Source organism: Drosophila ananassae, chromosome 2L, assembly GCF_017639315.1.
Source record: "Drosophila ananassae strain 14024-0371.13 chromosome 2L, ASM1763931v2, whole genome shotgun sequence".
Lineage (NCBI taxonomy): Eukaryota > Metazoa > Arthropoda > Insecta > Diptera > Drosophilidae > Drosophila > Drosophila ananassae.
Genome location: NC_057927.1, coordinates 16,069,551 through 16,083,810, shown reverse-complemented (window position 1 = coordinate 16,083,810; position 14,260 = coordinate 16,069,551). Strand labels below are relative to the sequence as shown.

At 45.8% G+C, this 14,260-nt stretch overlaps 4 protein-coding genes across 4 annotated transcripts; all 4 read left to right on the top strand.

The window, feature by feature from the left end:
• Nucleotides 1-247: 247 nt before the first annotated feature.
• Nucleotides 248-1,223, top strand: LOC123257016 (probable aldehyde oxidase 4). Its single transcript, XM_044714233.1, has 3 exons — nucleotides 248-302; nucleotides 587-741; nucleotides 807-1,223. Exons 1-3 carry the CDS (start codon nucleotides 263-265, stop codon nucleotides 1,170-1,172), a joined length of 561 nt encoding a protein of 186 aa, XP_044570168.1. The 5' UTR covers nucleotides 248-262; the 3' UTR covers nucleotides 1,173-1,223.
• Nucleotides 1,224-1,295: 72 nt separating this feature from the next.
• Nucleotides 1,296-4,800, top strand: LOC6499282 (abscisic-aldehyde oxidase-like). Its single transcript, XM_032449510.2, has 5 exons — nucleotides 1,296-1,547; nucleotides 1,602-1,835; nucleotides 1,890-2,981; nucleotides 3,038-3,746; nucleotides 3,806-4,800. Exons 1-5 carry the CDS (start codon nucleotides 1,296-1,298, stop codon nucleotides 4,603-4,605), a joined length of 3,087 nt encoding a protein of 1,028 aa, XP_032305401.1. The 3' UTR covers nucleotides 4,606-4,800.
• A 1,029-nt stretch (nucleotides 4,801-5,829) lies between these two features.
• On the top strand, nucleotides 5,830-11,361 carry LOC6499283 (xanthine dehydrogenase). Its single transcript, XM_001954917.4, has 6 exons — nucleotides 5,830-6,088; nucleotides 6,889-7,817; nucleotides 7,937-8,170; nucleotides 8,418-10,233; nucleotides 10,293-10,913; nucleotides 10,975-11,361. The coding sequence occupies exons 1-6, from the start codon at nucleotides 6,049-6,051 to the stop codon at nucleotides 11,154-11,156; spliced, it is 3,822 nt and encodes a 1,273-aa protein (XP_001954953.1). The 5' UTR covers nucleotides 5,830-6,048; the 3' UTR covers nucleotides 11,157-11,361.
• A 708-nt stretch (nucleotides 11,362-12,069) lies between these two features.
• Nucleotides 12,070-13,478, top strand: LOC6499284 (allergen Tab y 5.0101). Its single transcript, XM_001954916.4, has 3 exons — nucleotides 12,070-12,233; nucleotides 12,285-12,682; nucleotides 12,742-13,478. Exons 1-3 carry the CDS (start codon nucleotides 12,102-12,104, stop codon nucleotides 13,052-13,054), a joined length of 843 nt encoding a protein of 280 aa, XP_001954952.1. The 5' UTR covers nucleotides 12,070-12,101; the 3' UTR covers nucleotides 13,055-13,478.
• The last annotated feature ends 782 nt before the right edge of the window (nucleotides 13,479-14,260 follow it).

Genomic DNA, 14,260 nt, shown 5'->3' with positions numbered 1-14,260 from the left:
TTTAATTTGATCTAATGACTCCATTTGTGAGTGCTCTTCAGGAGCAGTGAACTGGAACTGGGGCACACGCGAGTCCCACCACTCAAAAATCTCTTAAATAGAGGCGTCCGGGAATCATTTCACACAATTGTTGATATAGTGACATTAAATTCACACGTTTGCATTGCAACGTCAATATTTATTAAGCCCAAGTTAATATCTACTAGATATTATCTAGGTATAATTCAGAAGCAGTTCTTGGAACAAACTGAAGGTTGAGAAAATGGCTGAATATATTACGATCAATGGAATAAGTCATAAAGGTGAGTCCCTAGGAGTTAAATAATACAATTTATTCAGTAAAAAAATAACTTTAACAACTAAGGTGAAAATTGTAAAATCATTGTCAATTACTTGCCTGTAATTGTATCGCGTGAATAAGTAGGGCTGAAAAGCAAAAACCTTGAATACAAAAATTGAACCACCGGAAAATGGATCGAAATATCACGCTATCAACCTTGTATTATTGGCCCCACATCTACAGAACAATTTTAAAGAATATTTGTGAAATAAGTTATTGAATAAATTATATTACGATTCGCTTCAGTAAATCTGGCTGTTTTGCCGCCGGATATTACCCTGAATACCTTTATCCGGGAGCATGCCCAACTTACGGCCACCAAGTTCATGTGCCAGGAGGGAGGATGTGGAGCCTGTGTCTGTGTGGTGCGCGATGGAAAACGCAGCTGGGCTGTCAACTCGGTTGGAGGATATTTAAAATAAGGCAATCACTAACCCACTAAAAAATATTATGTACGTAATTTTAGTGCCTCACTCTGCTCAATACCTGCGCCAATTTGGAGATCGTCACGGCAGAAGGATTGGGAAACCAGCGTACGGGCTACAACCCCATCCAGAAGAGACTGGCCAAGATGAACGGCACCCAGTGCGGCTTCTGTTCCCCGGGTTTCGTGATGAACATGTATGGGTTGCTCGAGCAGAATGACGGAAAAGTTTCCATGACGGAAGTGGAGAACTCCTTCGGGGGCAACATCTGCCGGTGCACTGGTTACCGACCTATTCTGGATGCTATGAAATCCTTCGCCGTGGATAGCAACATCCAGGTTCCCAAAGAGTGTGCCGATATCGAGGATCTTAAGCCGCGCAACTGCCCCAAGACAGGATTAGCGTGAAGCGGAACTTGTGATCAGTCCCGATCCACCTTGGTTTACGACGATGGAAGCCAGTGGCATTGGCCCAAGAACCTCGCCTACCTGTTTGAGGCTCTTGACAAGGTCAAGGATTCCGAGGAATTCATGATGGTGGCGGGAAACACCGCTCACGGTGTCTACCGTAGATCATCCGAAATAAAACAGTTTATCGATGTAAACGGAGTAGAGGAACTGCATCAACATAGCTTTGAGGGACAGCAACTTAAACTGGGAGCTAATCTCAGTCTGACTCAGACTATGGAAATCATTCGGACGACCTCTAAGCAGCCAGGATTTGAGTACTTGGAAGTCCTTTGGAATCACATTGATCTGATCGCCAACGTACCAGTGCGAAACGTGAGTTGATGGTTAGTTTTGAGACTTTATTTTGTGTACAATCGTGTTTTCTAGTCAGGAACTTTGGCTGGCAACATCTCGATAAAAAAGCAACACCCCGAGTTTCCTTCGGATATTTTCATATCCTTTGAAGCTCTGGACGTAAAAATCCTGACCGCCAAAAAGGCCACTAAAGAGCAGATACTAACTATGTCGGAATATTTGAGTTCGAATGACAGGAAGCTGGTGATCAAGGGATTTATACTTCCTGCTTATCCCAAGGATACTTATATTTACGACTCTTACAAGGTAAGGGCACTTTCTTTCGACCTTTCCTTTCCTTGAAAGCTTCTCTTTCTTCAGATCATGCCACGTGCCCAGAACGCACACGCTTATGTAAACGCAGCTTTCCTCTTGGAACTGGAAACTGACTCCAAAGTAAAATCCGCCCGCATCTGCTTCGGGGGAATCCGACCCGATTTTGTTCACGCCTCTGCGGTTGAGAAGTTGCTGGTGGGTCAGAATCCGTATGAAAACAATTCGGTGGAACAGACATTCAACAAACTCGGTGAAGTGATCGAACCTGATGAGGTGCTACCTGACGCCAGTCCCGCTTATAGATCCAAGTTGGCCTGTGGACTCCTCTACAAGTTTCTCTTGAAACATGCTCCCTCCGCCGATATCAGCGAGAAATTCAGGAGTGGTGGCCAGATCCTTCAGCGTCCTCTGTCCTCCGGACTGCAGCTCTTCCAGACCCAGAAGAAAAGTTATCCCGTCACTCAGGCTGTGGAGAAAGTTGAGGGTATGATCCAGTGCTCCGGAGAAGCCACTTACATGAATGATGTGTTGACTACTTCCAACGCTGTTCATTGTGCTTTTGTGGGAGCCACCAAGGTGGGAGCCACCATCGACCAGATCGATGCATCGGAGGCTCTGAAGCAGCCAGGAGTAATAGCCTTCTTCTCTGCAAAGGACATTCCCGGAACGAATACCTTCAGTGATCCCAGTTTTGGGTTTCAGGTTGAAGAAATTTTCTGCTCGGGATTGGTTCGCTTTTGTAACCAGCCTTTTGGAGTTATTGTTGCTCTTTCGGCGAATCAGGCCCAAAAGGCTACCGAGCTGGTAGAGATCATATACAGCAATCCCAACCCTGAGTTTAAGTTGCTTCCCAGCTTGAAGGATGTGTTTGCATCTTCCATTCTAGATCAATCTCGGATTTCTCTCGTGGCAAAGTCAGATGTGAAGAAACTACAATTTTCCGACGAACCACAGAAGGAGGTTCGTGGAATTTTTGAGATAGGGTTGCAGTATCAATTCACATTGGAACCACAGACAACGGTGGCGATTCCTTTCGAGGAAGGCCTCAAAGTATTCTCTTCTACCCAATGGATGGATCATACCCAGGCTGTTATTGCTCATTGCCTTCAGATGAAGGCAACAAATGTGCAATTGCAAGTAAGTCGAGACATATACGTTTAATTTAATTTTTTGATTCGAATACCTTTTCATAGGTTCGCCGATTGGGCGGAGCTTATGGCTCTAAGATTTCCCGAGGCAACCAGGTGGCTTGTGCTGCTTCTTTGGCCGCTTACAAGCTTAACCGTCCTGCACGCTTTGTACAGAGCCTGGAGTCCATGATGGATTGCAATGGGAAGAGGTGGGCTTGCCGCTCCGACTACCAATGCCATGTAAAGGATAATGGCAAGATTGTTGGATTATCGCACGATTACTTTGAAGATGCAGGATGGTGCCCCAACGACAGTCCCGTCAACCTTCAATCCAAGTTCACCGCCTCCAATTGCTACGACTTCACCGAGCAAAATTTTAAGCTGAATGGCCACGAGGTTCTCACAGATGCCCCCAGTTCCAGTTGGTGCCGAGCTCCAGGGTCGGTTGAGGGAATCGCCATGATAGAGAACATCATTGAGCATGTTGCTTTCGAGGTGCAGAAGGATCCAGCTGAAGTAAGATTGGTTAACATTTGTCCTGGAAACAAAATGAGCGAATTGCTGCCCGAATTCCTAGAGTCCAGGGATTATTATAAAAGAAAGCAGCAGATCGAGGATTATAATGCCACAAACCGATGGATAAAGCGGGGAATCGGATTGGCTGTTATGGAATACCCCGTCTACTATTTTGGACAGTACCCGGCCACAGTGGCCATTTACCATGTGGATGGATCGGTTGTGATTAGCCACGGAGGCATCGAAATGGGGCAGGGTACGTTGTAACCTTTGGTTATTAGTAATGCTCTCTGATCTTTTATGTTTAATCTTTAGGTATGAATACAAAGATTGCTCAAGTGGCGGCCTACACATTGGGTATCGTTATGAGCTACATCAAAGTGGAGTCCTCGGACACCATCAATGGAGCCAACTCAATGGTAACTGGTGGAGCTCTAGGTAGTGAAAGGCTTTGCTTCGCCGTTCGAAAAGCCTGTGAAACCCTAAACGATCGTTTAAGACCCCTTAAAAAGAAGGATGCCACATGGCTGGACATTGTAAAAACAGCTTATAGGAAATCGATCAACCTAATTGCTTCTGAACACTATAAAGAAGATGATATGGAGAACTATCACATCTATGGACTGGCGCTCACAGAAATAGAGCTCGACGTACTCACCGGAAACAGTCAGATCACGCGGGTAGACATTTTGGAGGATGCTGGGGAAAGTCTGAGTCCTTACATTGATGTGGGCCAGGTGGAAGGTGCCTTTGTGATGCTCTTGGGCTACTGGCTAAGTGAGCAGTTAGTTTATGATCGTGAAACGGGTCGCTTGCTGACCAACCGTACCTGGAATTATAAGCCCCCAGGCGCCAAGGACATACCCATTGACTTTCGTATTGAGCTTATCCAGAAACCAAATCCCAGTGGAGCTGGATTCATGCGATCGAAGACCACTGGAGAGCCACCTTGCTGTCTGGCCGTCAGTGTGGTCTTCGCCCTCCGTGAAGCGGTACAGTCGGCGCGTCAGGATGCTGGACTTCCGAGGGAGTGGGTGCGTCTGGGAGCTCCCACCACTCCGGAAACTTTGGTGCTAAATGCAGGCCATGATGTTGCCAGCTTTAGGCTTAATTAGTTATTTATTCACCCATTTCAGAGTTCTGGGAAGAGTTTTATCTTATTGTTGACCAACTTGAAACATAAGCCACAATTTGAGGCACTTTTTATCCCATATTTAAATTATTTCGCATCGGATTTGGAAATGGAAATCAGTGCTCTGAATAGCTTTTATCTGCATAGAAATATTTAAAAAATCAAGATATACAATTTTGTTATCCTTCGAAAAATTTAAAAACCCCTTTGCCTGATGTTACCCCTTTGAAAAATTTCGAAAATGGGCTCCGATTTTAGGTAGTCAGGTTTTGATTGAAACTGTTAGTTCTCGAAGATTCAAGATCGGGAAGATATTACATTCGCCCATCGGACAATTATTAACAAAGTTATGGCAATTTTCCTGAAATAAATCGATGGGGAGACCATGTTGACCAAGTTAAGATCCTTGGGTGACTAAAATGGAACCTTTTGTGACACTTCTTAGTCAATATTTAGGCCAATTCACATCGGATTGGGAAAAGGAATACCATTTACAAATCAGGGAACTAAGCACCTTCGATCTGCATCAAAATATAGTTCCAATGGCGAAATAAAATTTTGGCTCTATTTTTGGCCAAAATCATGATGTTACCCCTTTGAAAAATTTCGAAAATGAGGGTCCGAGGGTTTTGATTGAAAATTATAGTTCTCGAAGATCCAAGATCGGGAAGGTATAACATTTGCCGATCGGAGAATTAGTAACAAAGTTATGACAATTTTTCTGAAATAAATTGAGGTGGATTTGGCTTTAACTTGAAATAGGTTTGAAATAGGGCATGAGAAGGCCAAAATGGTATCTTGAAACGCCTTTTTTTCCAACATATGTGTTGCTTCGGGTCGGATGTCGAAATGCCCAAAATAATTTAGATTTTTTAGCAAACAAGTTTCCATCCATTTTTAAATTTCTCCCCATATTCGTGTTAATTAATGCCTCTCTCGGTTTTAAACGGAATCGAATAAATAATACTTTTGTATATTTGTTTAGAAAACCGAGCAAAACAAAATCGTCGAAACTGTTTGTTGATAAAGCTCTCACGCCCTAGCGTGCTGAGAGAATAACAATTAAACACACATGTTAGATAAGATTTTGAGGCGGTAGAGTGTGATCTAATGTTGAAAATGAGCGGGGAACCTAAGAGCGAAACCAGGTGAACTTGAATCTCTTTAGGTTCCGGGCTCCGGAGAACGAATATATAGAGGACTCCGGGAGACCCGTGGCCACAGTCACTTTCAGATCGCCGAGGAGTTGCTCGCATCGAACAAGTGGCCGGTTTTTTCACATTGTGAAATTCCACAGTTCCAGAACAAACCTAAAAATCCATCCATATTTTTGATATAATTCTGAGGCTGTTCAAATTTAGAGAGGCTACATTTAATTTCACAATAATTCCTCAAGTGATTATTTTTCTTATATAAGATATAGATAATGACTGGAAGCATTACAATCAACGGCACTAGGCATGAAGGTGAGTCCCGGGTATACAAAAGTTTATAAAATCTATAATGTTTGGGTGTGTGGGAAGTTAATTGTCATTTGAATGATGTGGGTTGTCATTTACAAAACGTTGGATTGCTCGACTACGTAATACCTGCTTTTAAGATCTTCGTGTATATTTCAGGCTTCAAAGCAGAGTAGGGAAAATGACTAGAATCTTGGATGAGCTGTTGTGAAATTTCTTTAATCACTTTATAATAACTTTATTCTTTAGGTGCACAAGCACTCTTAATGCGTAGTTATAGCAAGGGTTCCAGAAAGTGGACTTTGGAATTGAAATTTGAACAGGGAAAACACTTCATCCAGGTCTATTACTTATATGTATATGCTTTGATTACATTTAAAGAACACAGTGGATTCGTGTTTATAAATAGTTTTTAGTTTAAATTACAATTAATTGACACCTATTAACCTTGTGTTTCTATATTAGTATATCAGCAAACTGATTGCATATCAGTGATACCCAAAACGGGTTGTCATTTTGCAAAGAAATACATCTCCACTAGTTGCAAATGCAAATCAATCAAGAAATCAAGAAAAAAAGAAAATAAACTATTATCTTGCTAAAAAGTATCTTATTTTTAAATATTTCTAGGTTTAGTTTAATTATTTAGTTGTATACATTTTATAAATAAAACTTCAAGATAATGTAAGTTTTTTATTAAAGCTCTTATCAGGAAATGATTTGACATGTTTTCGCAGTCAATTCAGATTTGAATTGAAGATTAGATAAGGCTAACCACCGACCTCCCACCTTTTTCTTTTCCCCAGTCCACCTGGCTGCCTTGCCGGCGGATATCTCGCTGAACACCTTTATTCGGGAGCATGCCGGCCTCACCGGCACCAAGTTCATGTGCCAGGAGGGCGGGTGCGGCGTCTGTGTTTGCACTCTGACCGGACTGCATTCGGAGACAGGAGAGCTCCGCACCTGGGCGGTAAACTCCTGCCTGACTCTGCTGAACACCTGCCTGGGCCTGGAGGTGACCACCACCGAGGGATTGGGCAACAAGAGAACTGGATACCACGCCATCCAGCAGCGGCTGACCAAGATGAATGGCACTCAGTGCGGATACTGCTCCCCCGGAATCGTGATGAACATGTACGGACTCCTGAAGTCGAAGGGTGGCAAGGTTACCATGGCCGAGGTAGAGAATTCCTTCGGAGGTAACATATGTCGCTGCACCGGCTACCGTCCTATCTTGGACGCCATGAAATCCTTTGCCGTGGATAGCAATATCCAGGTGCCAGCAGAGTGTGCCGACATCGAGGATCTGACCATCAAGCAGTGCCCCAAAACAGGGCAAGCCTGCTCTGGAAGCTGCAAGAAGCAACAGCCCAAAGGCAGCCAACTCTATCCTAATGGAAGTAGTTGGATCTGGCCGGAAAATCTGACTGAGTTCTTTGCCGCACTTCAAGAAGCTTTCAAGGAGAAGCTGCCCTACATGCTGGTGGCAGGCAACACTGCCCACGGGGTCTACCGGCGCAGCCCGGACATAAAGGTCTTCATCGATGTGTCCGGCCTAAAGGAGCTCAAAAGCTATAGCCTATCCGCTGATAATTCCACCCTAGTACTTGGCGCCAACTTGAGCCTCAGCGAGACCATGGATCTCTGCCGGCAATTGGAGAAGACCAAGGGTTTCGAGTACCTGGCTCAGGTGTGGCAACACCTCGATTGGATCGCCAATGTGCCGGTGCGCAATGTAAGTAGAACCAGTGACACCGCCTCATACTTAAGCCCTCCATAACAATCTTATCTGCGATTGTTGGAAAACACCTTGAGTGTTGTTGAGTTTTATCAATATTTTTCGTATTAACCCAGGCTGGAACGTTGGCTGGAAACCTGGCCATCAAGCACGCCCACCCGGAGTTCCCCTCGGATGTGTTCATCGTCCTGGAGGCTCTGGATGCCCAGGTGATTGTCCAGTCATCGGCGGATAAGCAGGAAACTGTGAGCCTTGCCAGCTTCCTAAGCAGCTCCCTGGAGGGAAAGGCTATTACTGGATTGGTGCTGCGAGCTTATCCCCAGGATAAATTCTTCTTCGACTCCTACAAGGTAAGCCAATAATTTTTGAAAACTTATTTCCAATGATCTAGCAATGATCTAAAATTTAGATCTAAATGTTAACTAACATTAACAATAACATAGGGTTAACATAACAAGTAACAGGAATGAAGCTGCTAAGCAGAACCTTAACATAGATTATAATTTAATGTCTTGTGAAAGGTGTGGTAACACTGAATGAAAATATTCCCATAATTTCCAAACAATGTTTTCTAACAATTGATATTCTCTTTCAAAGATTATGCCTCGTGCCCAGAACGCTCATGCCTATGTGAACGCCGCCTTCCTCCTGGAATTGGAAGCAGACTCCCGGGTGAAGTCCTCCCGCATCTGCTTCGGTGGAATCAATCCCGAATTCGTTCATGCCACGGCCATAGAAAAGTTCTTGCAGGGAAAGAACCCCTTCGAGAATGGCCTCGTGGAGAAGGCCTTCGGGCAGCTTTCCACTCTGCTCCAACCCGACGAAGTCCTGCCCGATGCCTCCCCAGTGTATCGTCGCAAATTGGCCTGCGGCCTTTTCTACAAGTCCCTTCTCAAAGCTGCGGCCCAGCGAAAGCAGGGATTGGGTAACCGTTACTTAACTGGAGGATCTCTGCTCCACCGTCCAGTGTCCAGTGGACAGCAGATCTTCGAGAGCTTCCAAGAACATTATCCTGTCACAAAGGCCACCGAAAAGCACGAGGGATTGATCCAATGCTCTGGAGAAGCCACTTACTCCAACGATCTGCCCACCCAGCATAACCAGCTCTGGGCGGCCTTTGTCACCGCCAAAAAGGTGGGCGCCAAGGTCACAAAAGTAGACGCCCAGCCAGCTCTGTCTCTGCCGGGTGTGGTGGCCTATCTGGATGCCAAAGACATTCCGGGGCCCAACTATATTGGGCCCAAGACCAGAGACGATTTCTTCTTCTCGCAGGACGAGCAGATTTTCGCTACTGGCGCGATCCAGTTCTACGGCGAGCCCGTGGGCATGATCCTGGCCGACTCCAACGCACTGGCCAATCGTGCAGCGGAGCTGGTGAAGCTCAGCTACGAGGGTGAAAAGGAGGAGCTTCTCCCCAGCCTGAAACACGTTCTGGATAAGTTGGGCTCCGAAGTAGGAAGCAATAAGCGTTTTGAACATAAGGTCAAGTCCAGCCTTGATAAATTGGAGTTGGAGGAACCTTTTGACGTCAGCTCTTCCGGACAACTGGATATGGGCCTGCAGTACCACTATTTTATGGAGCCCCAGACCACGGTGGTCTTGCCGTTTGAAGGCGGCGTCCAGGTATACTGTGCCACCCAGTGGATGGACCTGACCCAGGACATTATCGCCAATATACTGAACTTGAAGTCCAACGAAGTTCAGGTAAAAACCAGACGAATCGGTGGAGGATACGGTGGCAAGGCCACTCGCTGCAACTTGGCTGCCGCTGCAGCCGCCGTAGCTGCGCATAAACTAAATAGACCAGTTCGGTTTGTGCAATCCCTGGAGTCTATTATGACCACTTTGGGCAAGCGATGGGCCTTCCACTGCGACTACGATTTCTTTGTCCAGAAATCTGGAAAAATTTCGGGCATCGTAAGCCGTTTCTTCGAGGATGCCGGCTACTTGTCTAACGAGTCCCCTATCGGACACGTTGTATTGCTCTCCAAGAATTGCTATGAGTTCAGTGATAATTACAAACTGGATGGCTACTTGGTGTATACTGACTCCCCATCAAACACGCCTTGCAGAGCTCCAGGCTCCGTGGAAGGCATCGCCATGATGGAGAACATCATTGAGCATATTGCGTTTGAAACCGGAGTCGATCCGGTAGATGTGCGCCTGGCCAATATACTGCCAGCCCACAAAATGGGAGACATGATACCCAGATTCCTCGAGAGCACCCAGTATCGGAAACGCAAAGCCGAGACAATTGCCTTTAACAAGGAGAACCGCTGGCGCAAACGTGGATTGGGCCTGTGCATCATGGAGTACCAAATCGGCTACTTTGGACAGTACCCTGCAACGGTGGCCATCTACCATAGCGATGGAACTGTGGTTATCTCACACGGAGGCATTGAAATGGGTCAAGGTGAGTGCCTGCGATCCATTAATTTGATTATTTTTACAATATATTAATTACTCGCACAGGCATGAACACCAAGATCTCGCAGGTTGTGGCCCACACTCTGGGTATCCCCATGGAGCTGGTGCGTATCGAGACCAGCGACACGATTAACGGAGCTAACTCCATGGTCACTGGTGGAGCGGTGGGAAGCGAAACACTCTGCTTTGCGGTTCGCAAGGCTTGCGAGACTCTCAACCAGCGTCTGGAGCCGCTCAAGGAGGAACTGAAGCCCCAGGACTGGCGCTCGCTGATCAATGAGGCCTACAACCGCAAGATCAACCTTATCGCCAGCGATCAGTGCAAGCAGGGCGACATGGATCCTTACTCGGTGTGCGGTCTCTGTTTGATTGAAGTGGAGCTGGATGTGCTCACTGGAAACTATGTAGTTGGTCGTACCGATATCCTTGAGGACACCGGCGAGAGTCTTAATCCTAATGTGGACATTGGCCAAATTGAGGGCGCCTTTATGATGGGCCTGGGCTACTGGACCAGCGAACAGATCGTAGTGGATCCGCATACTGGCGAATGTCTCACAAATCGCACGTGGACCTACAAGCCGCCAGGAGCCAAGGATATCCCATCGGATCTGCGTATCGAGCTTCTGCCCAAGAGTCCAAACAAGGCCGGCTTTATGCGCTCCAAGGGTGAGTTAAAATCCTCTTTGTTTGTTTAAAGGATTAACTAAGAATTCCATGCATTTTTTAGCCACTGGAGAGCCAGCCATCTGTCTGTCCATAGCGGTGGCCTTCGCCCTGCAGCAGGCACTGCAATCGGCCCGCGATGACGCTGGCGTACCCAAGTCCTGGGTGACCCTGACCGCCCCGATGACCCCCGAGCTGTTGGTCCTCCATGCCGGCACCGAGCCCAGCCAGTTCAAGCTGAACTAAGCCGAGGAGGCGGAGAAGGAGTATTTAACACTCACATCTCCTTAGCGTGGGACACGGCACGTGGCCGCGATGGGAACGCTCCGATAAACACGCCAAGATAACCTGCACTTACACCCCCACTTAACCTGGCTGAAAAGCATAGCAGCCAAGAACACTGAACACTGTGTTGTATGCACAATAAATTAAAAACTTATCCAACGCTTAATCCAAATGACATTCATTGCGAGCTCGCCTCTGGCTTGGGTCAACAGCAGGCCCTCCCGCCGCCTCTGATCTCCTCCAGGCATTGGGAATTTACATTTTGCCCGTCTCGTTTTTTTGTGCTTAACACCTCAACACCCGCGACACACCCCACGCCGAGCTCTTCATTAATTTTAACATAAATTGTTGTATAGAAATTTTATGCCACACGGAGCGTTAAGTGTCTGAGAGCTGGTCAGAGCCCGGGGATGGGGGCGTGTCCTGGAGTTGGGGTTGCTTGTGGTTGTGGCCGGAGGGCCTGAAGGGTCTAATGGATTTTTCAAATATCACCAACTGCTGCGTCGTTAATGAGCGCATCCCTAATGACGTTGTCCGATTGACACACTCGGCAGTGGCGCACAGGATGTGTCAGCTTTAATCGGGGCAATTGAATATCTCTGGGGTTCCAGGAACATGCTAAGAATCTCCTCTATAGAGGGAGTAAATAAAAGGATTGTCTCAATTATATTAGGAATGCTTTTATTATGATTCTGAATGACAGAATTTTTAGTTCTTACTTTAACAGATGTTTACACTACAGATTGTCGAAGGAAACCTCTACATATAAATTTTAAAGCAGATATAAATTTATGTTTCCTGGAAGAAACCAGAATGTTCCCTGTCGTTCGATTTATAAGTTTTAGACTGCAGTTTTTCTATAAATATATGAAAGCTAGTTCTAGTGCTTTCAGTCTGTGAATAGAAATGGAGCTTAGCTGGCTAATATCCGCAATAACGCTCAGTATCTTTGTAACTTCCTTTGGTGAAGCGCCGAAGACAGATTACTGCCATTTGCCCTATTGTGGCGTGAACAACCTGCCTTGCAACAATCAAGCAGTAAGTTTATAGAGAAAATGAGTAAAATATTTTAACTCGCATTTCTATTAGCTATATAGCAAAGACTGTGCGCCAAACAGCAGAACTATCTCAATGCCTCAGTATCGCCACATAATCTTGAAAAGGATCAACGAGTTTCGCAACTTGACGGCCAGTGGTGGTCTGAAACTCCTTAAGGGTGCCGCACGTATGTCTCGAATGAGCTACTCTCTGGAACTGGAAGAAATGGCCCGCCTGATAGCCATCACCTGCTCCGCGGAGAAGTTTTGTGTCGGAACGCCCGAGTTCTATTATGTGGGCAGTATCCTCGAGGGCTACATATATAAAGGCGACTTAAACCAATACGAAGATCTTGAGCTAATGACGCGAAAGATCGAAGAATGGATAAAGTATTCTGCCAGCATTAATATGAAAATGGGGCTGTATATGCCAGCAAAATTAGAAAACAGGTAAAAAATATGTTTAAAAATTATAGTATCCTTGATAATAAATCCTTTTCTGTCAAAAGAAATACTGCCAAGGCAGCCCTGTTGATCGCCGCCCGCAACACCCACATGGGATGTGCAGCGATGCGGTTCACCATCGACCACCTTCATCATTTTATACTTGTGTGTGCCTTTAGCACGGATCTCTTTGTTAGGAAGCCTTTATACCGGATGTCCTTCATTCCGGCCAGTGCCTGCAAGGAACAGGACAGAACTTATGCGGCGCTGTGCGCGGTGGGAGAGGACTACGGAAATGAAAAGTACAAGCCAGGAGCAGTGATCTTCGAACCACCGTCTAACTTATCAAATATTCCGACTACTATAATTCCAGCTTAGGAAGTTTAACTTAATTTAAAATTTTACTTTAAGTCGAAATAATAGAAAGTTTTATTGTTGCGATGGCTAGACAAAAGTACACGCCCAGAGAAACCCAAACAAAATCAGAGCACAAAAACAAATAGTTAACACCCCGACATGGCGGGAGCATTGGGAACAGACATTCCAAAGCAGCCTCGATAATCACAGGACGCATTTGCATATAAACACGCTTCCGGGCTGATGTCCTTCGCATGCAAATGAAAACATTAGCGAGGCACACGCGCATCCGCATCTACGAAATGCAGATACAGAGTCAGCGGCAGGGACAGCGACAGATACAGATACAAATGACATTCGTCGGTGTCGCCCCTTCCCTGCTTAAATATATATTTCAATTAAAATTTTACACACGAATAAATGCAAAGCCACGCCCAGCACATTAGGTCCTCCTCGTCCCACTAGTGTTCTACTGACAATCCCCACATCGCCTGTCCAGCTCCTCCGGTTCTGCTGATGCTGCTCTGGCAGTGTCCGACTTGTGTCGCTTGTTTATGAGCGTCTGAAGGCCACGAGAGCAGACAGCAGACACGGACATGACCATAAAACGGTCCGAGCTCACTGCCGGGAGGTTGAGATACAGATACGGATACGGATGCGGATGCAGATACTCGGAGAAGGAAGGAGCTGGGAGGGAGCTGGGATCAGCCCTGGCTGGCAATGGTGCATTAAAAGGCGGGGCTCCAATGAAGCATGCTGATGTTGCTCTTCGGAATGTCCACGGAATTATTCAAAAGTTTCACCATCGAGGCATAGGCAACGGATGAGTTTGGCATTGTGACAAGATGAACTGGCTGTCCCAGAAGTGAAATTCGGCGACGGGATTGAGGACGGTGTGGAAGTGGAAATAAACTGTTTATGTCCTGCATGAATAGAACATCATTTCATGGATAGGAGCTTGACAAACACTTACACTCTTATAGAAATCATTTAGCTTTTAATAAATGAATTTCTTAAAAATAAAGCATAGTTTAAAGGTAATTCAATGCCGGAAAAATATAGTTTCTACTATCTAAAAAGCCAAGACACAAAATCCAAAGGAATCAACTATTTTATGACCACAACGAACCCAAGTCCTCGAGCTGTCATATCTGGTGGCACTCCCCTTTATATGCAAGTCTCTTAATCCGCCATTATAAGGGTTTCCATTTCCATTACCAGTCGAGA

Bases quoted from the DNA above. Each gene is read 5' to 3' on its own strand.
- LOC6499282 (XM_032449510.2), top strand. From the start codon at position 1,296: ATGATGGTGGCGGGAAACACCGCTCACGGTGTCTACCGTAGATCATCC. The intron at 1,836-1,889 runs GTAAGGGCACTT...CTCTTTCTTCAG, and splicing joins ATATTTACGACTCTTACAAG to ATCATGCCACGTGCCCAGAA. The intron at 3,747-3,805 runs GTACGTTGTAAC...TTTAATCTTTAG, and splicing joins AGGCATCGAAATGGGGCAGG to GTATGAATACAAAGATTGCT.
- LOC123257016 (XM_044714233.1), top strand. From the start codon at position 263: ATGGCTGAATATATTACGATCAATGGAATAAGTCATAAAG. The intron at 303-586 runs GTGAGTCCCTAG...GATTCGCTTCAG, and splicing joins CAATGGAATAAGTCATAAAG to TAAATCTGGCTGTTTTGCCG. The intron at 742-806 runs GTTGGAGGATAT...ACGTAATTTTAG, and splicing joins GCAGCTGGGCTGTCAACTCG to TGCCTCACTCTGCTCAATAC.
- LOC6499283 (XM_001954917.4), top strand. From the start codon at position 6,049: ATGACTGGAAGCATTACAATCAACGGCACTAGGCATGAAG. The intron at 6,089-6,888 runs GTGAGTCCCGGG...TCTTTTCCCCAG, and splicing joins CAACGGCACTAGGCATGAAG to TCCACCTGGCTGCCTTGCCG. The intron at 10,234-10,292 runs GTGAGTGCCTGC...TTACTCGCACAG, and splicing joins AGGCATTGAAATGGGTCAAG to GCATGAACACCAAGATCTCG.
- LOC6499284 (XM_001954916.4), top strand. From the start codon at position 12,102: ATGGAGCTTAGCTGGCTAATATCCGCAATAACGCTCAGTATCTTTGTA. The intron at 12,234-12,284 runs GTAAGTTTATAG...CATTTCTATTAG, and splicing joins TGCCTTGCAACAATCAAGCA to CTATATAGCAAAGACTGTGC. The intron at 12,683-12,741 runs GTAAAAAATATG...TTCTGTCAAAAG, and splicing joins CCAGCAAAATTAGAAAACAG to AAATACTGCCAAGGCAGCCC.